At 41.0% G+C, this 23,572-nt stretch overlaps 2 protein-coding genes across 2 annotated transcripts; both read left to right on the top strand.

Moving 5' to 3' along the window:
* The first annotated feature begins 360 nt into the window (after nucleotides 1–360).
* Nucleotides 361–7,362, top strand: LOC134068567 (mitochondrial import inner membrane translocase subunit TIM44-like). Its single transcript, XM_062524253.1, has 13 exons — nucleotides 361–410; nucleotides 2,212–2,316; nucleotides 2,427–2,603; nucleotides 2,697–2,777; nucleotides 3,222–3,371; nucleotides 3,520–3,653; nucleotides 3,734–3,819; nucleotides 4,259–4,351; nucleotides 4,450–4,574; nucleotides 4,817–4,867; nucleotides 4,977–5,066; nucleotides 5,218–5,328; nucleotides 5,771–7,362. Exons 1-13 carry the CDS (start codon nucleotides 381–383, stop codon nucleotides 5,888–5,890), a joined length of 1,353 nt encoding a protein of 450 aa, XP_062380237.1. The 5' UTR covers nucleotides 361–380; the 3' UTR covers nucleotides 5,891–7,362.
* A 6,362-nt stretch (nucleotides 7,363–13,724) lies between these two features.
* Nucleotides 13,725–23,572, top strand: cers4b (ceramide synthase 4b). The gene is made up of 12 exons (XM_062555641.1): nucleotides 13,725–13,789; nucleotides 13,894–14,079; nucleotides 14,572–14,742; nucleotides 17,532–17,652; nucleotides 18,036–18,154; nucleotides 18,341–18,398; nucleotides 18,576–18,626; nucleotides 21,782–21,874; nucleotides 22,051–22,179; nucleotides 22,389–22,495; nucleotides 22,725–22,881; nucleotides 23,107–23,572. Exons 3-12 carry the CDS (start codon nucleotides 14,573–14,575, stop codon nucleotides 23,296–23,298), a joined length of 1,197 nt encoding a protein of 398 aa, XP_062411625.1. The 5' UTR covers nucleotides 13,725–13,789; nucleotides 13,894–14,079; nucleotide 14,572; the 3' UTR covers nucleotides 23,299–23,572.

The raw sequence follows: 23,572 nt of genomic DNA, 5'->3' as shown, positions 1-23,572 counted from the left end.
CTCGTTTTGTTTTTCTGTGCCAATTTAGAAAGAGGACATTAAAATGACGAAGGCCACTTTCCCACGGGCGTATGTTAATACTACTACAGAAAATGTGGGTCATTGACTCATCCCATATCACAGCTTTAATTTACAGTAGCTATATTGTAATGCGTAATCACGTGCCGGACATTTGATAATTGAAAATGCATTGCCAAGTAGACCATAACACTGACTCAAAACGGGAGACATGGTCTATTTTTTGCCCACTAGCACAATATTCCTACAAATATTTTTAAACATATTTTGATTAAACTTGAGCTGAGGAGGCTGCGCATTGACTGTTACTGAAGTTGACGTCAGCAGGTCAGCTGACGAAATGGTACTTGGAGCTTTCCAAGATGGCGGCGTCCTTGTGTCGGTGTTATGGGGTGAGTGCTACATGTATTTGCTTGAATAACCAACAATTATGTTGAGATTACAGCGTTAATACGACCGTCTGTTCCCTTTATATATACTACAGCCTTGGCCACGGATTCAGTAGTTGACAAACGCGTTTTTTTACCGGTTGACACTAACCATTACGCATTGCGGACACAAGGATCATCCATTCATTCATTCTGTCCCACATGTCAGTATTGGCTATGTTGCCGCCCACTAAGCTCAGATATGATTAGATTTGTCACATTAGCCTGTTGGTAGATTCGAGGTCCAGTTTCCCATTTTTCTGTACTGAAGTGTCCATTGCCTCAAACGCTTCGACCACGGCAATAAGGTGACGAGGCCAAAATACGTGCATCAAGCGAATTTGTTGTAGCCAATTCTTAAAGGCCTAATGCATTTACTTCTCAGGTGGGGAAGGGCAATGGACTATAACAGTTTTATATAAATTATGGTTCGAGACTAACAGTTTGCTACAGAATTATTACAGTGATTTAAGAAAAGGTACAATGGACCCAACAGTCCTAGAAGATGTTATTTCAAAAAAAAAAAAAAAAAAAAAAAGGCCCAGATTTAAAGAAACCGTTAGCTGTTTTCTTTGACATTGAGAAGTTGTATAACATGATGTGGAGGAACGACTTCTTATTGAATTATAGTATATGGGAGTAAAGAGAAAAAAACAATGGGTAAAAGCATCTTTATCTGAAAGGAAAATGATAAATAAAATGAATGGGGTTTCAAGTGATAAGTAAAAAGTAGACAATGGCATCCCTCAAGGGAGTATAATCATAATCAGTCACTGTTATTTTCAATTAGGCCTGTGATAAATGATGTGTTTTAAGAATGCTGAAAGATGGAGCCATGTATAGAGGGGAAGAATGTGAATCGTGCAATAGATTTGTTGAGCAATTATGAAGATATGAAGTTGAGTTGGGAGAGATTCCTCTGTATCTTTGAAGAGATCAGTTGACTGTAGTGTAGGCTACTGTAACTGGGCAAACCTTAAAGTTCATAGAGAAGATTAGTTAGACATCATTGATACATTGTCAAGAGAGCGGGAAAGGACAAATCAGACGTTTTGGCTGGACTATTAAACAAAATATATGCAGCAGAATTAGTTGCCATATTATGGCGCTTCCCTGGATTGGGGGCAAGATGTCAAAATGTCTAGTCACAGCTTCAGATTCATCCTCAGCTTTGATAAGCATTCAACACATTCAGTCAGAGTAATACAGGAAGTACAGGAAGTAATGTGGAGTCATCTGGATTCAGTGATGCTTTTGTGTGGGTTCCAGCTGACCTCACATACAGTAGGAGGATAAGGATAGATGCTAAACAAGTAACAGAGTAGACTTGCACTGGTATGAATATCAAGTTATCAACGAGTGAAGCTGAAATTAAGACCATTATTAGGGAAGGGAAAGGAGAAGTGGCAAGTCCTGTGGCACAATGGGCCAGACCAGCAGGAGGTTTTAGAACATGGTGTAGAAGCAGAAGTACACAGGAGTTAATATCCAGAATGTGATCTTGAATGACAACATGACATTATACTGTAGGAAAATAGGGAAATGAATAATTCAGACAAATGCTATGATGCCTTCTGTTGGGTTGTGCACAGCCCACATGATATGTATCTGTCCCTAAACCATAAGTAAGTAATTACATTTCAGAGATTATGCCAATGGCCATGACCAAGAAGAATACGAATATGCATGTTGGCCTATTTAAATCAGGAATATTGTGTACAGTATGTAAACTAAATGGCATGTTTGATTTTGTTTCCTACCACAGATGTTTCTCAGAAACAGTCTGATCCTGCCTCCTAGCGCATACATTTCAGCACTCCATAGAGGAGATGGCATCAGGATATATAGAGCCAGTGCTGCTGCCTTACAGGTAGAACACCTGACGCTTGTTTTTTTTCCCCCTCACTAAGACATCTAAGCCCCAGACCACGTTTGATATCCTAAGTGTGTGTGTTCTGTCTCGTGTCCGGACCATTTTAGCTTCGTTCTGCATCCAGTCGTGGGAATCCGCGAAAAGGTTTCCTAGGGGAGTTTGTGGACTCCATAAAGCAAGAACTTAACAAGAACAACGAGATGAAGGAGAATATAAAGAAATTTCGCGAGGAGGCCAAAAGGTTGGAAGAGTCGGATGCTCTACAACAAGCTCGAAAGAAATTTGTAAGTGAAGCCTCTCTGCATACATCCAGACATGAGACTGCAATGCATGATGTCTCCCGTGGTGTCTCATGAAGCTTTGTCTCTTATTGTCAGAAAACTATTGAGTCTGAAACCGTGAAGACATCTGAAGTGTTGAAAAAGACTCTGGGGACATTCTCTGAAACTGTAAAAGGGGTAAGTGCCCATAATTCATCTGCTCAAGCTCAAACAGTGTACATTTGTTTTATACTGTGGTTGATGATAACACCATGGTGGAATGGAACCCTTATTTAGGATTTTCTGTGATAGAATAGAATAGATACTTTTTTGATCCCATGAGGGAAATTTGTTTTTCTGCATTTAACCCAATTTAATAGAATTAGTGAACACACACACAGCACACACACAGTGAGGTGAATCACACACTAACCCAGAGCAGTGAGCTGCCTGCCCAACCAGCAGCGCTCGGGGAGCAGTACGGGGTTAGGTGCCTTGCTCAAGGGCACTTCAGCCATGGTGGACTGGTCGGGGATCGAACCGGCAACCTTCCGGTTACAAGCCCGAAGTCCTAACCAGTACACCACGGCTGCCCGCCTGACGATGGACCTAAAGTTGAGTGCATTCTGTGCTGGTTCCCAGGGCTTGGAGGAGGTCAGCCGCACTGACCTGGGCAAGAAGATCAAGGAGGGCGTGGAAGAGGCAGCCAAATCTGTGAAGACCTCTGCTGAGTCTGTGTCTAAGAGTGGAGAGATTCTGGGGAAGACCAGCGCCTTCAGAGCTATCTCACAGGTCGGACTTGTTTCACCATTATGAGAATTTAAAGTCTTGAACATTGCTTCTTCTCAAATCTTCTCAAAGTGTGTCTTCTTAGGATGGAAAATATTTGTCGAAAGTTTTGTATGGGAAAACATGTGTGGGAAATTTCACTGACTTTTAGGGTATGGAAACCGTGAGGAAGGAGATCGATGATCCGTACAGCGGTCCTTACCGGGCCCCCTCAACCTTGCGGAAGAGGAGCGAGTTCTCCTTCAAAGGGGCAGAAAATGAGAATAGGGTGTTTGACGCTAATGAGTAAGTCTCCAGTGCTCTGACATGGATATAAGCTTGTTTACTTTAAGGCAGTCGTCTGAATTTAATATTTTATGTTCTAGAGAGGCAATGGGCGTTGTCCTGCATAAGGACTCTAAATGGTTCCAGCAGTGGAAGGAGTTCAAAGACAACAACATGGTCTTTAACAGTAAGAGCCCATTTCTGTGTACATTTTAGGTGGAGGCTATATGTGACTTCAATAGTCTTTGCAGGAAAAAGAACACATTGTCATTTGCACTATCCAGTTAAACTATTCACCCCGTAATTCTGTCAAAGCCAGTATAAATGAAGTAATAAAAAAAGTGTAATAAAGTTATTTTCACAGCACATCACCAAAAGCACACCAAACAGTCCCATGTCTTGCTTACAGTAGATGTAGTTGGGAAACCCACTCAATTTCAACAACAGCTTTTACAACAATAGGCTCCACAATTGTTGGCTTTTAGCAGTTTGCTCCAGGGTGCCTGAATTTCTGCAGAGATTTATGTGAATTAAAATGTTCGTTTTGTTGTCACGATGGAAAAATGTTGATGTCTTAATGCTTGTCATTTTCTAAATGCCTATCTGACATGCTGCTATCTTCACAGGGTTCTTTGAGATGAAGATGAAGTATGATGAAAGTGATAACGCCTTAATCCGAGCAACTCGCATTGTTACGGACAAAGTCACTGATCTGATTGGTACTTGACACATTCTATCTCTGAGCCTTCGCTAATTTGAATATAAAGCCCATCGTGTAGTGCCAGTATCTAACTCGGTTGTTTGTTTGCTTGGGTAGGTGGCCTTTTCTCTAAGACGGAGATGTCTGAGGTGCTGACTGAGATCCTGAAGGCTGATCCCAGCTTTGAAAAGGAATTGTTTCTCCGTCAGTGTGAACGTGACATCATCCCCAATATCCTGGAGGTGAGTTAGGCAACATTTTTCTTACACTATGAGAGAGATCTCAGATTAGGGCTTTACAGTGTGTGGATTTGGACTACTTTACAGTATTTATTTACAGACTTGGATGGTAATAGTAGACATTATTGCTAATGGCAAGCATCTGATAAGCTTTTGTATATCGAGATACACAACCGATGGCATCATAACATTCATGGCTATTTGTAATTCTTCGTTTACTTTGTTTCATCTTTTCCCATCCACAGGCCATAATACGTGGTGACCTGGCGGTTTTGAAAGACTGGTGTTATGAAGCTGTAAGTACATTCTGCTTACACACTTTAACACAGTTTTATCACTCTGTGTAAAGGCAAGTTTGACTGCAACTGCTGTTTTTGTACATGTCCTCCTCTGTTTCCATTGAAGACGTATAGCCAGCTAGCGCATCCCATCAAGCAGGCCATCACCATGGGATTGCAATTCCAATCTAAAATCCTGGACATTGACAACATTGACGTGAGTACCAAAGCCTCACATGGAAGACTGCTTACAAATATATAGGGCTACATGACCTGTTTGTTTCCCTTTTAATGGTTGTTTTCTTGTTTTCTTGTGACCCTGCCCCCCACCCTCTCTCTCTCTCTTTCTCTCTCTCTGTCCCCTTTAGCTGGCTATGGGTAAAATCATGGACCAGGGTCCTGTGCTTATCATCACCTTCCAGGCACAGGTTGTCATGGTGATCCGCAGCTCTAAAGGGGAGGTTGTGGAGGGAGACCCGGTGAGTTCAGTCAACAGCTCCGCAGCAGACGATCCAGAACTCATTCAAAAGGCTGAATGGCCACTGCTTTTGTGTTAACTGTGTCTACTTCTTTCTATGGAAATTATTTGCTATTATTTGGGTTGCTCGTATAATTGTGTGTGTGTGCGTGTGCGTGTGTGCGTGTGTGTGTGTGTGTGTGTGCGTGTGCGTGTGCGTGTGCGTGTGCGTGTGCGTGTGCGTGTGCGTGTGCGTGCGTGTGTGTGTGTGTGTGTGTGTGTGGTACATTTTGGTCTTAAACCTTGTACAGGTGTGGGAATACTGTTTTATCACTGCTTTTTTTCCTCTCAGTAGAAATGTTTCATTCTCTGTAGCTGGAAGCTTCCAGGGTCTCATGGTGTGTTCTCATGGTGTGTTCTCATGGTGTGTTCTCATGGTGTGTTCTCTGTGTGGCTCTGTGCAGGAGAAGGTCCTGAGGATGATGTATGTGTGGGCGCTGTGCCGCGACCAGGAGGAGCTGAACCCTCAGGCCGCCTGGAGGCTGCTGGACATGTCCGCCTCCAGCACCGAGCAGGTGCTCTGAGGAGCGAAGCTTGAGAGGGAGGACAGGCCTGAGATCACACACACACACACAGACACACAAACACACAAAGACAACACACTCTGAATACACATTATCCCATCCATTTAGTAATACACCTGTATGCTCGTTCTACAGTAGGCAGTGATTGAGTGTGTTTGTGTTGTCCAGGCAACAAGTGGAGAGTGTCTGATATCCAAAAAGTTAAGTGTGCTAAACGGAATTCCATATTTTAAAGATATCGGCTCCCCTGCGTTACAGCCCTTAGCAGCTGTTGTTACCCTGATCGTGGCTCTCAAATTCAATTCAGCTGAGAGGAGACCAAACGCCACATTGGACTTTTTCTCTTCAAGATCTTCAGGGCTCAGTATCTCTCATGACTGTAGTGCTTCCTTCTCCTGATGTCATCGCTCTATTTGTTGTTGCAACCAGTATGCTAAAAAAAAAAGATAACGGCTGCCCTATGTTCCACCACTTAGCAGCTGATGGTGTTTCCCAACATTTTCTTTGAAGTTGTATTGGATGAGGTTTCATCAATGTGTTGTGTTTTCAAAGCTGGTTTTGAAAGTCTAGAGAAGGGAACGTTACTAAAACAAATCTAACCGTCCACCTTGCTGTTGGATTATTTGAAATGCGAAATGAAATGCACTGGGTGTTGTTGATGATTTGTGACGCTCTGTGCAAATGTGTTATTGCTCTGGGAAGGGGGACTTGGACACCACAACCTCTCAAAGCCCAACCGCATCTGTGTGGTGAAAAGGACCAAAGGAGGTGTGCAAACGTAGTTGAAACATAACAAAGCTGTTTTGTGACTTATTTAACTGTTTACATTGGACTGTGAAATAGGAACCATTGCAAGCTGTCAACATTCAGCATCTTGGCTATAATTATTATGGAGTTCATAGGATGTTTCCTATGATGAGGAAGGTTCTGTCGAAAGTCAATATCATACTTGCCTTTTTTTTTCCAACGTCAGACCTCGATATGGTGTCAAGAAATTGTATTCCATTTTTTTATTTTCATATTTATTTTTATTTGCGCTGCAGCTGATGTTGGTATGCAACGGTTTTCGTTTGTCTGATGACTGATGCTGTATGATACAGTGGTCATGCCATAAGGACCATGGTTTTATTCTGTTACGGTCTGGACAGAGTTTCGTGGCAGAACAACTCTAAGTTTATTCCAAGCCACTGTTCAGTAGTCAAGTGGTTTTCCTCCCATGCAGGATATGACCTGTTAACTATTCTAGACGAATTTATCCTGAAAAGAGTCATTATGTGATTTACTGAGGGTCCACAGCAATTCATTTTCAGTTCAATAAGGATCTCCCACATGTAATGAATTATAGACACTAGACTATGTACAGTATGAGAGAGAGAAAGGTTTGGAGTGGTATATGGAAGATATTATGTATGACTGTCTAAATATTTAATGCTGAATTTTCTAATAAAAATGTCAGTGTCAAAATGTAAAAATGTATCACATTTTGTCTTAATTATTGTCTTTATTATAAGGATATATGTTTTTTTGATATGATATACAGCCGTGGTGTACTGGTTAGGGCTTCGGGCTTGTAACCGGAGGGTTGCCGGTTCGATCCCCGACCAGTCCACCACGGCTGAAGTGCCCTTGAGCAAGGCACCTAACCCCTCACTGCTCCCCGAGCGCCGCTGGTTGGGCAGGCAGCTCACTGCTCTGGGTTAGTGTGTGATTCACCTCACTGTGTGTGTGCTGTGTGTGTTCACTAATTCGGTTAAATTGGGTTAAATGCAGAGAAACAAATTTCCCTCACGGGATCAAAAAAGTATATATTCTATTCTATTCTTTTCAGAATTGTTCATATCTAATATGTTTGTCTGGATAGACAGTATATCAGAAAGACAGCAATAGGTTCAGTCCAGCATTTCCAACAACATATTTCAGCCGCAATTACACATTTCTGCAAGGTGATTTATTCCTATGCATTACTAAAATACATAATTTTCACAAATATATATATTTAAAAAAAAAAAAAAATGAAAATAACTAACCTGTGCCACTGTATTCAACATCAACATAACAAATCAGATCTCACTTTTAACTGTTGGATGTGAGTAACATAAAATTAAATGGATAAAAAAGGTTTTCCGTTAAACTGAACTATAATGAACATGTTAGGCTATAGGTTGTGTAATTGAAAATAGGGTCAGAGTTGAGACTGCAGGGAATGTTGTTGTCCTATGTTGTGTAAAGTTTTGCTTTTAGCCTACACATTTTATGCTTTCAGTAGAATTGTTTTGCTGCATGCTTGTTTGTGGTCAACAATGAAATATTCTAAAGAGATTTCAAAATAGGAGGTACTGTTGGATGTATAATTGTGTTGAAAGTGGATAATTGTGATTATCCCCGAGTCCCTGACGCTGACGAGGACACTGAAGTAGCGGTCACCTATGGGGGTGGTGCTGACCAACGAGTGGAGGGAGAGGCTGGAAAACAAGCGGCAGCAGCTGCAGCGGGTATACTGTAGGTGATCTTCAGCAAATCGAAGATGAGCTTTTGTCAACACTTGAGTAAGTTTTTAAAGTACTTTTTTTTATAATACAACTGCTTGTATGCTGTAAATGAAAGTGATATGGATGATGGATAGCCATCATGCATGTTCTGTACTGTATGTCAAAATATCCTGTTAATATGGCACCTTGTCTTTTGGTAAGCCTCTGTCAAGATTGTTATAGCTTTTTGAAATACTTTAATGTTTCCTTTTCACAAACATTTTCAGAAATTCAGATTTGAAAGATGTGACATATCAAGCACAGAAAGAGTCAGCCATCAGCGATATTCAATGGATTAATATTTCACATCATGGTCATGTGAATCTGTCAAAAACTTTCCCAAATATTTGAGGAATAAATTGGTGCTAATTCCGACTATAATTCAAACACCTGTATCTGTCAGTAATAGGGCTACTGCTTCACTGCTGGATGCTTAACCTGTCCTTTATCAGCTCCAATGCTCTGTTCAGTCATCGCAATACTGGCTCCTGAATTCTCAGAAATCTGTATTTGTAGGTTGTTCTTTTTCTTCTCATCACAAAGACTTTCGGGAATACTTTCATAGACTACTTTACTCTGCTTGTGTTCTTTTGCCTCTTTTGTCTGGACGCAGTGCACGGCCATAATACGTTATTTTATTTATTTGAGCAGCCAATCTGCTTCTTGGAACAAAACCTGCTGGGAGTTTACAAAGCACATAAATTTGTTCAGGCACTAAAGGGAGACGATGCTGTGAAGGGTGCAGAGCTCGAGGAGTCCAGACAAAATGAAGGCTCTCTCAGTGTTACACTGGATGAATTCCTGCATTTGACTCAAAGGTTTAAGTTTACATTTCTTTTCACTCACCTGACACTTGTTATTTGGTGTACTCTATATTTGTAATAGGCCTAATATTCATTAGTTGTGAGTATATTTAGGTTATTGTAAGCCTAATGTTCTTTTTACAGGCATTTGAAGACAGAGAAGTGTGCCGCCTGGACCTGAACGTGGATGTTTTAAAGTCTCAGCTATGAAGAGACCCCCTGAAGCAGCTCTTGTATTTGTGCACAGGTGGTCTCAGTGCTTTCTGCCTTGCAAAAGCCAAAGAAGAACGTCACCAAAGAAGATTTGTGTTTGTTGAGACCAGGGCAAAATGAGCGATGCGCTATCGTCAGAGGATGAGCTGTCGTCTCAGGGGCTCCTGGTGTCCCCCCTGCCCACTCTGGGGCTGCTGGCGGAGGGAGACTTGGGGGAGAGCGTTGCCCTCTGTCTGGTTGGTGTCCTGCTGATGTTCCTGCTTTTTCTGCTCGTGCGATGCTTCCGAATCCTGTTGGACCCTTACAGCAGAATGCCAGCCGCTTCCTGGAGCGACCATAAGGATGGGCAGGAGAGAGGGCAGTTTGATTACGTCATGGTGTAGGCATGGACAGGCGTCCAGAGACAGAAGCACGGTCACAACTATAGGGCAAGTCGAAGGGAATACTTCACATTTCTTGCCACTAAAATACAGTTCAAGGAGAGTCCATGGCTCTTAGTCCCCAAAGGGAAACGTGCTTTTCTTTTGACCTGGAGTCCTGGACTGAGCTGTCCATTTGTGCTGACTGTATGCCACTGTGAGACACAGTGGTTGGTCCAATGGCCAGCTGGAGGGACAGCAAGGCGTTGGATATTCTGCTTGCCTATACTGTACTGTATGTCCCCAGACATCCACTGTCAAGATGAAAACTCAAGGTGGGAAACACCTTCACAATATATCTGACTTTCAGATCACACCAAACAAAAACCAATAGTCAGCTGTTTATGGTATATTTTAACTATTATTCATTATTGAATTGTAAATGCTGTCCCTGTGTTTTCACATTTTACACGATGCAAGGCTGTTATTTCCATTAGAAGTAAAGCATAGAGCATCATGACTGCATTGGAGTGAACTTTTATATACAGTACATCATATGGTTTACATGTGTATATTGATTGAATAAAGTGGATATTGATTTTTTTTTGTCAGTCACCTTGCTAACAGAATACAATTACCAATAGATTCACTCACTTGCATAACTGTGGCAAGTGTAATAACATCTGTTTATCTTCAGAAAAGCTGCTGAGACTATGAACATGAGATTTTCTGCTTTTTAACTGAATAGGTGTTGCCAGTGCAAACAAACTCACTCTTCAGTATTTTCCATCAAAAGTTTTTCCATCCTCTATTCTTCAGGTGAAATATAAATCATATTTTCTTTACAGAAATCCATCATTTTGATAGGCAGCAAAAGGAGAATAGACAGAGATTAAGTGTCCTGGTGAACGTAGAAGCCTCTCTTAATTGTTCAGTATTTGCTATTACCTTTGAAGCTAATTCCCTTAAAAAGCTCATAAAAGTAAGCGCAACTCTTGTGTATTACTTAAGTTGATTGTCCTCAGCTCCTTGGGATAGATATTTATGGCCTCCCCCATAACTCAGTCAGGACTGACACCGCTGCTGAGATAGTGTACAGACTCACTCCTGTTTATCCACCCACTCACACATACAGTCGTCCCAAGACAAAGATGCCCATGAATCTGATTCCTTGCAGACTGCCTCAACCTGATTCAGTGAAATCAAATATATCATGCAGCAGATATTGGAGTTGTCAAAGTGGTGCGAAAACTTTTCTGATATTTTGATCTGTCCCAGACCACAAACCTACATGTGTTTAGCTCTCCTAACATATCATATGTGGTATTGTATTGTTTAATAGCCTGCTCTGCTCATACACATAATAGTAACAACAAGTTCTAGCCATTGTTCTGAAATATAGATAAATAAATACATATTTTTCTTATAGCACATTTAATGCAGCAGTGCTGACCCAAAATGCTTTACCAACAATAGAATTACAATAGTTACAACAATTATAAAAAAAACAAGAATACAATGCCTATAAAACAATAATACTCATAACAATGTGTTATTATGACTAATTTGCTTAATGCTGGCATTTAAAAACTGTTTAATGTTCATTTCAACTATGCTATGTGCATATTCTTTAGCAATTTGGACAAAAGCGTGTTATAAATTCCATAACCTTGAATCATTTGTTATGAAATATTGGTTATTGTGTTGGTAGAAAGCCTGTCTAGATAGAGATAATAATGTATTGATATCCTCAAACTATAGAGCAAGTTATTCTTACTTTACCTGCTTTAAACTGATCATTCACAGAGTTATTACATTCACAGGTTAAGTTGATCATATTGGGAGCAGATATATTTTGCCCTCTTGTGGTAATTTAGGGTATAACAACTTTGTCAAGCATAAAAAAAACCCTCAAAAACTCTTTAGTCTGACGGGCAAGGCAAGACAGTTGTGGGAACAAAATTGCTCAACAAGATTGTGACATCTTCTTACAGAGAAGTGGCAAGAACATTGAGTAAGTAATCAATGTAAAGTCATGTGTCCAAACTCATACTGTAACCCATGGTTCTCATGAGTAGGCTACTCATATTTCATTCTACATTGATCTAGAGCTTCACAAGACCTGGAGCTAGGGCTCAGTTGTGTTTCTAAAGTCAATATCAAGTGACCTATAGAGGCTGAAATGTGGTCAGTCAGAGATGCTTGTTATCCAGCAGAGAGGAAAACAATATTATAGCCTCTATAGCGCTGTGCCAGTACATCACACACTTATTCTGATTGTTTCTTCAGAAACGACAGGGTCTCAGGCCAAAATAGATGGGAACGGTGCCCTCTCAAGAACAGTGCAATGTCATGGGGGAAAAGCCTAGAAATGGCCCTATCCTGGACAGGTTAAACCACCAGAAAAGAAGCTGGAAATCTTTTAACTTTGGTGACTCCTGAGTTTTCATTTCTGAGAAGAACCACATGCAGAGGGTGATACGTGTTATGACTGATGCATACAAAATATATGTAGTATATGTAGTTTTTTTTTCTTGTTTTTTTTTACCATACATCTTCTATATCGGTTCCTTGTTCTGGTTTGTTCCAACGAGAAGAGGTTGCCAGTTTTATAGCTCTCATCAAATATAATAGACAAAGATTTTATATAAAAAAAAAAGAGACACATACGATTAGATAGAGTAGGCCTTCATCTTGTGACTGACTGCTGTGACTACTGTGATCTGTCAAAAATAAACCGAATACTGACATTGGAATCCATTTTGTTGTTGTAAACATGAGTTTGAACAAAGCATGGGACCTTGGCGACATCAAAGACAGAAAACAGATGAGACATGCATATCCAATTAGAACGCCCGTGTGCAGGCCACTTCATTAAGCCCAATGGACTGGCTGATATGTGCCAACCACTCCCCTCTCATTAGCGAGCCTCAGACAGGAGCTGTTTTCCGCCCGAGTGGAGGGGTATAATGCAGTGGGGCCACTACAGGACCAGCGACGTGATGTAGGCTACCAGGATACAGCTCAGTGGGCCTGGAGAGGAAGGAGGAAGCACTATACTCAAAAGAGGGGGAATGGCTGATGGCTGGCATGTGTAACAGTTAACTGCCTAGTCAAAGGAAGGAGGAAGAGATCTTCCATGGCCACCCTGTGTGTGACCCATACTGGGGCTGGCTCACCTCCATCTTCCTGTGCCAACCCTGAGAGAGGCCTGCCCTGAGGGGTGGCTGAGCCTACCCTCCACATCATTGGCTATGAACAGTTGACAACAAGGCAGAAGTAATTTAAACATGAGCGATTGTCAGACAAGGATTAAATACAGATGAAATTGTAGAAGGGCAATACGACTAGGTCAGGCTGAGATGTCACGGGGGAAACAATCATATTATTTGGCTTATATTTGTCATGCTTGTGGTCCATAATATGATCCTTTCATCATGCCACATACAGAAACTCTCAAAGATCACGTTGGTGCGTGTGTCCTTTTGACATTCATCAGTAGCACTGCGACATCTACGCAGAGGAATCTGAGCAATGACATCTGAGATGGTATCTTGACACAGTCTGCTTCCTTATCTCTTTGTCATTTGAACTTGCACCCCATTACTGCACTTCAGTGATGATCTCACATTTACAATGGTTTTACGCACGTGCCTTTATCTGCCGATGTGACGCCAGCCTGGGGGTTGTTTTTTATCGAGTTGGTTGGGCATGGGGAATTCAGCTTACTGACCATTAACTAATGTGTTATTAAATTAATCGAATTACTAATCGAGCAAATGTATCACAATAATGTAATAGCCTAATAAATATTCAGTTGTCTTGAAAAAACAGACGCTTTAACACTCTTTTCAGGAACGGTTCATCATGCCACACCTCCATTTGTCGCGTGGCGCTGCTGAAGGGGAGCTTCATGCATCAGTGCTACACTCCCACAGGTGCGATGAGGCCACTACTGTTCCATGAAACAGCCAACGCATGTTTACTAGGCTACCAGTTCGTATTCATAGCCTACCTTGAAAGTTAACTTTACCCATTTTTATTAACACTTGGGATTCGTTTTTCTAATGTGATTTTTCTTTCTTTCTTTCTTTTTTTAGTTGTGCGTTAAACATGCGCTTCTGTTTCCATCCGATGTAAGGTGCGCATTGTAGGCAGGTCACTGTAGACTTACGTTGTCATACCTACAGGATAACTGTCAGCAATTCAGTAAAATCCGAGTGCTCAACGCAACCATTGGAACGTTCAGCAAACTCAAGTCGGTGAACTTGAGGAAGACACACCAGGTGAGTAGGCTACACTAGACATTTGATGGATGCTACTACGAATGATATATCAAAAGAGACTGAGCAGTAGCCTACTGACGAGAATCACCTTTTTTTTATCGCCAAATTGTATTTGAATAAAATAGTTATGCTCTGTCAGTTACAATGGAGCTAGGCCTACACGCTACACTTTACACATAGGCTATCTTGATAATTGCTTGAGAATTCGCGCCCGACACTACCCACAAACTGAAGAAACAAATCGTTACAGCAAGTACATTTGGACATGTTTGATGTGCGATCAAATCTTCTACTCGTGATAAAAAGATATAACATGTATGGAGAAATCACGTGTCACAGGTAAGCAGACACAGGCTGTTGTTGGCAAATATTAGATAAACTATGCAGAAACTAGATTGTTGAACTGATCTGTTTTTTTTGTGTATTCAATGACTGAGTCATATGCCCTCAGTGGACATCAAACAACTCACAAATGTGTGTAATGTCTTCCAGAATGGACATACTAGACCAGTGGTTATGGAAGCAAGAATACTGGCTGCCACCAGGCATCAGCTGGGAGGACATGGGGAAGATGCCGAGGACTGACCGCCCTCTTCCCAGAGACCTGGTCCTCTCTCTACCCATTGCCTTTGCATTCATCGCCGTTCGCTACATTTTTGAGAGGTAACTCAATTGAATCGTCCTGATTGAACTGTTTTAATGTATACTTTTTATACTGTTGGGATAGAATACTAGATAACATCCACTGTGCTTGTACAGAAATCATGTTATCATAAAAAAAATGCTTTTTAAGATGGAGGAAAAACAAAGCCACTTGTGGAATAAAAGCCTCGACACCTGATATCTTGGCTTGCTCGTGGCATATAGTGTTAACCAGAGGGTATTTGAATGTGTGGTGTCACTGGAGGGCCAAGCCCACAACAGGTGCACTGGTGTGTGTAGACTAGAGAGGGGCTGCCCAAGGGAGCTGGGACTCAGGGTTGGTGGTGTTGGCCAGAGTGGCCCAGAAATGGCCATTGTTATACTCTACGTGTATGTGGGGTAGTGTTAATGAATGACTGAAGACCAGCAGGCTAACAGGCTGTGAGGACAGGGCACCATTATCAGTGCTTACCTTTGTGCGCAGATGTTTTTTTCAGTTGTTTACGTTGCCGAGAAAGGGGGGGTTGTTAGGGGGGGATGGAAAGATGATGCTGTTGCCTCAGCAGCTGTTCCCCATGGTAACAAGAGACAACAGTAGTGTCAGATGACAGGCAGGTGAGCCAAACGCTGTTTGATCCCCTCTCCTCTTTCCTCAGTGTCATTAAAGCCCATAGAAAGACTTGTTTTACGGCTCACTGAATCACGGCAGAATACACTCAGACACAATAACACTCCACACCGCAAGATCCCATTCAGAATCTTTCCCCAATTCCTCACCAAAAATGAGAACAAAACCTTCATTAATAAGCCTTTGTTCACAAGATAATAGCTTAGGCAGGCTGGTAGGTTAAGGTGTCCTGAAATCTTGAAATGATGGACTCGGCAATGCAAAGTGCTGTTTTCTCTACAAAGTCCATTGTTGATTTTTTTATATAACAGGACACCTTGTGGGCCATTAAATGGCTTGTTGCATTCATAATAGTAAGACATTTTATTTTAATCATCTTAAAATGTATGACCCAAAGTGTATGTTTATTTAGCCTATGTAAAAGGGACAATATACACATTACAACACATTAATTAATTAATTAAGAAGTGACTTTCTAAGAATTTAATAAAGGTTTACGAGTAGGCCACTACTGCTACTACATGTTCATTTAAATCAGCCATGTACAGCTGCATGTGCCAGATTTGACAGTACAAACTAGTTTTCATCTAGTCCCTGGCAGATCAGTTAAAAAAGAAGAGGAAACAAAAATAGCACACAGTATGTGTGAGAAATGTCTGTGTAACACTACCATTTAAGTACAAACAATTTGCACATAATACTATAAGTACATGACAACTGGAAACATGGGTAAAAGCACACTGCACATAGAGGGCACTAAAGTACAAATGAAGACAAACGAGTCCAAAACCTTACGCCAAAATCAAAGCGTTAACATATATCAGAAAAAGACAAATGGATGCTAGACAAAACACTCTCACACAAAAAAATAGCAAAATTAGATTAAAAAAACAAACATCACCAGATGATAACATGTTAGAGTGCCCAATGACATTGTATTATAGAATCTGAGAAGGAGTTTATAGTTAAATTCCTAAGTCATGTTCCTAAGTTCCTCTGGTGTTGTCGTCCAGGTACAGTATGTGCTGCTCACTTTTGCTGACTGTGCAAAGGTAGTTTTTCTGTGTGGTATTTTCCAGTCCCCTCTGGCAATAGCTCTTGTGGATGAATTTTTGGTTGTTGCACTCTTGTCATCTTAGACCTGAGACCTTGTCACATGTAAAGTAACGCATATGTGATTTGCCCATTGAAACCACAACATTTGTTTGTCATTGTCGTTTGACAGAATTTCCATGTGTCCAGTGTTCTACAGGCATTATTCTCTTCTGCATTGACCCAGACACAAATTAACTCATTCATGCAAAACCCCTACCCCCTTTGGCTGTTGACACCATGTTACCTCTGGTTCTGTATGGCTGTTACGGTCATTATGACTGCTGTTTATCTTGATTTACTTTAATTACAACATGAGGTGATCATCATGAAGGACTTGCTGTTTTCATCCATATTATTCTCATTGTGTGACAGTTTTCATTCTCTGCAGCTTCATGGTGCAGTTTTTAATATTAAAATGTGTTGGAGGATTTTCGCTGTCTTCTGTTGCCTTGGCTAAGTTGGCTACTGTACTTGACCAACCAAGTACGTCAGTTATGATTCTTTTGTGCAGGGGGCAGACTCTACCCTAAAGTAACAGCATAAATTGTTGTAGCAACTGTAGTCAGAGGAACCCTCTAGACCCCCTCAAAAGGGTCTAGGAACTGCAAAAAGTAAATACACTTAACACTGGTGTCAGGTAGCCTGATTGCCATCGACTTGAAAGGTTCTGCGAGACTTTAGTCTGACCAAGAGCCTGTGGCTACACGGTTTCTCCAAGCGCTTGGTTGACCCGCCTCCTTTAAGTGCCTCGATTTGCTGGTCGATGTCAGAAAGCGGTTTGCCGAGTTTAAACCAATAACAACACTCTTTCCTCTGCCTTGAACACGCCTCTACCCAGAGCTGTTGGAGCTGCTCAAAGTTGATTGGTTCTCGACCAAAGGGGGCAGTTCCGCAGATTTGGGGAATTCAGAAATCCTTCCCGATTAGCAGTTGACCAGACCAGCGACAGCAACGCCGAAGGTGTTACGTCACTGGGAGGGCGTGCCAGGCTAGGTGTCAGGGGTCATTAAAATGATGCTTTGAATTATGTCTGTGTAATATAAATCTGTTAATACAGGAAAATGTGCTATGTTTATGATATTTTCAGGTGTGTAGCAGTGCCCTTTAGTAGGTCCCTTGGAGTTCGGGATCGGATAAGAGTACCCGTCCTACCTTCTCCAAAATTGGAGGCTTTCTACATACAGCATAGACCTCAGGAACCATCCCAGGTTTGTTTCACACAAAGCCTTCACCTCAGACTAGAGGATATAGGCCACTCTCTCTGAAATTCAGACCAGTAACATAGAAAGTTAACAAAGCTAGCAGGAGGAAAGAGGAAGAGAAAGCTTCACACACATCTTTGTCTCTTGTAACCCAAAGATTGTAAAGAGAATCCACACTTCCTCATCCTCATTCCATTTTCACTTTGGATTTGTTTCTCTTAGATGAAATGAGTTGTCATACAATGATTCCTATGTTTACAAATATATATATAAAGATGTAAAAGTGAAATAAAGTTGTAAACGTCTCCAGAGGTAACATAAAGCATTCAAATGGTAATTGGCTTAGGGGTCCCAGTACCCTGCAGTGATTGATTGTGTGTTTTGTTTAGAGTGAGATGTTTGCACTGGTGAAGCAGACTGGTTTTACAAAGAGACAAGTTGAAGTCTGGTTCCGTCACCGCCGACATTTAGACCGACCAAGCACTACCACAAAATTCTGTGAGGCTTGGTACGTTCTTCTACTTCTTGAATTTCCCCTTGGGGATCAATAAAGTATCTACAGTATCTATCTATCTATCTATCTATCTATCTATCTATCTATCTATCTATCTTCTACTTACTCTCTTTTCCAAACGGTATGGCCTCTGAATGGTCTACTGAAATATTTCAGCTCTATATATCTCTACATTTCTAGCTGGAGGTTTGTCTTCTACATGGCGTCGTTCTCTTTTGGACTTCTGTCTTTAGTTAATGTAAGTATTTCTTACTGTTTCACCCAAAGCTGTTAATATATAGTAATATAATATTGCTAAAACTCTCACAACACTCTCACAATTAAAGACTAAATAATTAAACAAGTAAAGAATTTCTCTGATTTCTGTCAAAAAGAAAGTCAGCCCTTCTCCTGAATGTCCCATCCTGCTTTGCAGGCACCCTGGTTCTGGGATCAGAGGGAGTGCTGGAGGGGATACCCATTACAGGTACCTGAACCCGCCCCTCTTCATATCACACACCTGTGGCTTGTGTCCTTGCCACATGGCCATGATTTGATGGTGTCTATTTTGCATAAAGTGTATTTTCATCAAGGGAAAGTGGAGGTTTTGCCCGTCAGTGAAGCACTGAGATTTCTGTTGTCAGTGTTCCCATGGGTCCTTGAAATCTATGAAAGTTTGTGAATTTTAAAAATATATATACATGGGTCATTGAAAGTGCTTGAATTAATGTATTTTATTCAAGAAAGATGTCCTTCGGGTCAGGGTGAAAGTTCTTCTTAAAAGCACCAGAAAAACATTGGAAAATGTCAGACCAGTAAGAAGACAACTTTGTACAAGACCAAAAAGTATGAGCAAGGGTTCCCTCTGAAACTTTACATCTGTTACAAAGTGGGGATGTAGATGGGTCAAACTTATGCACCCTGGTCTTACAATAGTACAGACGGTGTAGTGTCTTGAACTGTATCAAGTTATGACGGACATTCACTGAACAACCATTAATATTTTCCAGACATTGTTCCCAAAACCCCTCTCCTATTTCTTCATTTAACTCACTGGCCCATGCCTGTCTATGTGAAGAGGAATCCTTAGGCGTAAGCTTTAGCAAAATCTGATAGAAATATGAGACCGCCCCTTGACTGACAGGATCAAATGAATTGATGGAATTGAGAGTGTCATGGCTAGGTTTGTTTGGGTAATTAGATGTATGCTTTTTGGCGAATTCATGTATTTGAAAGTATCTGAATAGATTGGACCCTGGGATGCCATACACGCTCTGAAGCTGAGCAAAAGAAGCAAAAGTACCATTTATGTACAGTGAATCTAAGTCACTGATCCCCCTCTGTTGCCACAATAAAAAAACAGAGTCACTCATGCCAGGAGTAAAGGCATGATTATTGCACATTGGGCTATCCAAATAAGCATGAGGAGCTTTAATGTATCGCTTGATATGACCCCATATTTTCAGGGTGTTACCTATGATAGTACTGCCTCTGTAAGCTGTTTTGTTTACTTTGGTGGGACTATTTAAAAGGGCTGGAAGTGATGTGCTCCTGCATAAGGACCGTTCCAATGTTAACCAGGCTGGACAATCATCTGAGTCGGCTGTAGGGCCATTCTTCCACCAAGCAATGGTGGACAATTGAGTGGCCCAATGATAAAGTTTAAAAAGAGGTAGACCAAAGCCTCCCTCCATCTTTGGCTTACACAGATGTTTTTTTGCTATACGCACTGTTTTATAGCTCCATAGAAAGGGCGTGATTATTGAATCTAGTTGCTTAAAGTATGATTGTGGTATGTAAAATGGGACTCCTTGAAAGAGAAAACGAAATTGGGGCAACACAACCATCTTGACAGCATTGACCCTTCCCACCAAAGAGATAGGGAGGGACTTCCAGAAGTCAATATTTTGTTTAAGTTTGTCAATCCACTTTTGCCAGTTTGTCTTTAACAGGTTGTTTGGATTTTTTGTAACAATCATGCCAAGATAAGTGAAGCTGTTGTATGCTTTTTTGAAGGGTATACCTTCAATTAACTCTTTGTCATAGGTATCTGTGATGGGCATAATTTCACAGCTGTACAGTTTTTGAAAAAGGCTATGTTTGTGTTCAATCGGATGGCCCCCTTGATGTAACAACAAAAAAAGCTATCATTTGGTTTACAGTCTATGCCACCATTAGCTTAGCCCTTCCTACAGTATATGTGTCTTGGTCACAATCAGTGACCAGACAGTTGAGATCAAAAGTGGCAGTTACTAGAAGCAATAAAACAATAGTAAACATCAAATAATTGATGCTGGTAAAATCTGAATGTACAGTATACAGCAACGTGAAACACATTGTTTCCTTACCACCAATATATAGTTTATTATCAGTCAGAAATAACCTGAGGAATCTGTGATTAATGAGATTGGATAGGCTGGACCAATGATACCATTCGGGTATTCGGGAACGGGCTATTTCACAAAAGTGAAATGAAGAAATCCCAGTTAAGAGGGCCTATGTATATCTTGAACTAGTGTTGTCTGGTGACAAAGCGCTACAATATACAGTAAATATCACCATGGACTTTCACCACAATACCTCACAGATCTCCTCCACCCCTACACAGTCACGCTCCCTGTGGTCCTTTGACAAGTACCTGCTGGCCACCCCCCGCATCAGGTTGCAGACTTTTGGTGACAGGGCTTTCTCTGTCAATGCTGCACGCTCTGGAATAGTTTACCACTCCATATCTCTGCCCCATCCCAAAATGTTGAGGTGCTTGTTTTGAGACAAAACAGTCCTTTGACCCCTAACCCAGAATAAATCCCCAAGGTAACGTAGGCTATGTGCCATTCCTTTTGTGAAATCAAGTCAAGGCTAAATGCAGACAGGATACCCCTAAAAATCCCATTTTAATCTGCTATTTAGGTTTTGTGACTGTTTGCAGCATAAAGTACCATGATAATCTGGCCAGTTTAAGAATGAGCAACCTTTGTGCCGTTGCAAACCATGGCTTTCAGTGCAACATGGCGTGCACACCTGCTAATATCTTTTTGTTGTACAGCCCTCAGGTGTCAATATAAATATTATCTGTATTGTGACCGAGAATTACCTTGAGCTCCCATATGAAATTGTGTTGCATTCGGGTCTTTGAATTTGACCTGGGAAGTCCTTGAAAAGTCCTTGAATTTGATGTTAAATAAGGTGTGGGAACCCAGTGGAGAGTGCAGCCAAGGTCAACTCACATAGTTAAACCGTTATGAGGAAGTGTGACTTGATTGATGCAGGTCAGCACACGGTTCTTAGGAAGTGGTTCATATGTCGAGGACTTCTCCTTCCACTGGAAGATTCTTCAAAGCATTTACATTTGCACAGTACACACAATAACGTCCTTATATAGTCATGTTTTATTTGTCATATTTTCTTTTCACTTCTTTTTACTGAAGATTTAAGAATAATCTTACATTGACCCACTACACTACTGAATGCTCCATGACCGCTTTAAAATAATGTTAACTCCTTAAAACCGTGAAATGGACTCTTGCAAATGCAAATGGTCTAAGTGTTGTGCACATTTCCATTAATCTGTACTTATATGTGTTTAATTCTGAATCAATCAGATCTTCATGAGAGTCCTGTTTTGTCTTACCCTTTCCACAGCCTGTGGAGCAAGCTCACTTCTGGTACTACCTCATTGAGTTGGGCTTCTACGAGTCTCTTCTACTCTGTGTGTCTGTGGATGTCAAACGCAAAGTAAGTTGTCGTCTGAGTGACTGTTGCATTGCTATGTTTGAAGCATACACAGGTCATGTGTAGGGTAATGATATACATGTAGTTCAAGCCAGGAAAAGGGTGGGGGGTGGATGGGAGACAAAGAACAAAACGTGTTCTCTCAGATTCTCATGTAACACAACACCTTGTTTCCTCAGGACTTTAAAGAGCAGATTGTTCATCACATTGCCACCATTTTCCTGCTCGGATTTTCCTACTGCTCCAACTACATCCGTGTTGGCACGCTGGTCATGCTTGTCCACGACTCGTCTGATATCCTGCTGGAGGTAAACTCACGACTTTGAAGCTCTTGACACGTGAGGTGTGGGGTTTCATGTTCAGTTAAGAGTTATCTAAGAAGAGGTCTTAACTGACAGCAGAGTCCATTTCCATGTCATTTGAATGACGGGAAATGTGCTTTTGTGAGATACTTATCTGTCTTTTGCGTTGCAGATATGTGCCATAGGCTCTAACATGCATGCATATTTCTGTTTAGTCTGCCAAGATGTTCAACTATGCAGGATGGAAGAGGACGTGTGATTCCCTGTTTGTCATTTTCGCAGTTGTGTTCCTGGTCACACGGCTTGTGGTATTTCCCAGCAAGTGAGGCCATATCTGACTTTTAAGATACTGTACAGTAATGATCACTGTTTAATGTTTTATAAGATACATGTATATAATGATACTTTTTAATGTTTTATAAGATATATAATGATACTTTTTTAATGTTTTATAAGATATATAATGATACTTTTCATAATAATGTTAATGTTTCAGTACATACTGTAGTGTGATTTTCATCATTAGTTCTTTTTTTCTAAATCTTTTCCAGAATAATTCATACAACCCTAATTTTGTCCATGGAAGTCTTTCAGCCTTTTATGGGTTATTACTTTTTTAATGCCCTGCTGTTAGTTCTCCAAGCACTACACATCTTCTGGGCTTGGCTGATTTTACGGATGGTCTATAAATTTCTCTTTTTGGGGAAGGTGAGTGCAGAGAAATATTTGCTCAAGTATTAAAAAAACAAACATGTACGTTTTCTACCATGTACATTTTTTTGTGTGGATGAGATATGATATTCTCATCTCATTGTATGAAGTGTTCACATACTGTGGCTCAAATGTGTAGGCTTAAGGCGCTCCAACCTCCTGCTCAAGTAATGATTTTTAACTTGCTTTAAAAAGGTAATTAACTTCTTATTCAATCATTAGCTGGACAAAGATGAACGCAGCGATGATGACAGTCTAGAAGATGAAGAGGACGGTGAGGAAGAGCAGTCGTCTTGGAAAAAAAGAGAAGAGGTCCTGAACTCCAAACTGGCAAGTTTAACCAGCAGCTGTGTGCTGAACAACCTCACCCATCAGAGAGCCAACTCATCTTCCAGACAGCCCAAGTCCAGATGAACCTCTCTGGGCTCTAACTGACATAATGGATAGCGTCTCTGGACGTGACTCTGAACATTGCAGACTGAGGATTTGACACTAATCCCCCGACTAATGACACTCCATTAATGAGGTGTATAGCATGTCTTTTAGCCGTCCATGAAGGCATAATAGACCATCTGTGCCAAGCATTTGATTTTTAAAGGACACATTCATGTTTAAGCAAAGAGGGAACCACAGGATATTATGTTTTGTGATGTAGATGTTTTGCACATTAAATGATCTTTATACCTAA

The sequence above is a fragment of the Sardina pilchardus genome, chromosome 2 (genome assembly GCF_963854185.1).
Source record: "Sardina pilchardus chromosome 2, fSarPil1.1, whole genome shotgun sequence".
Classification (NCBI taxonomy): Eukaryota; Metazoa; Chordata; class Actinopteri; order Clupeiformes; family Clupeidae; genus Sardina; species Sardina pilchardus.
Note: the sequence above shows the minus strand (reverse complement) of the source record. Positions and strands in the feature narration are given on the sequence as shown.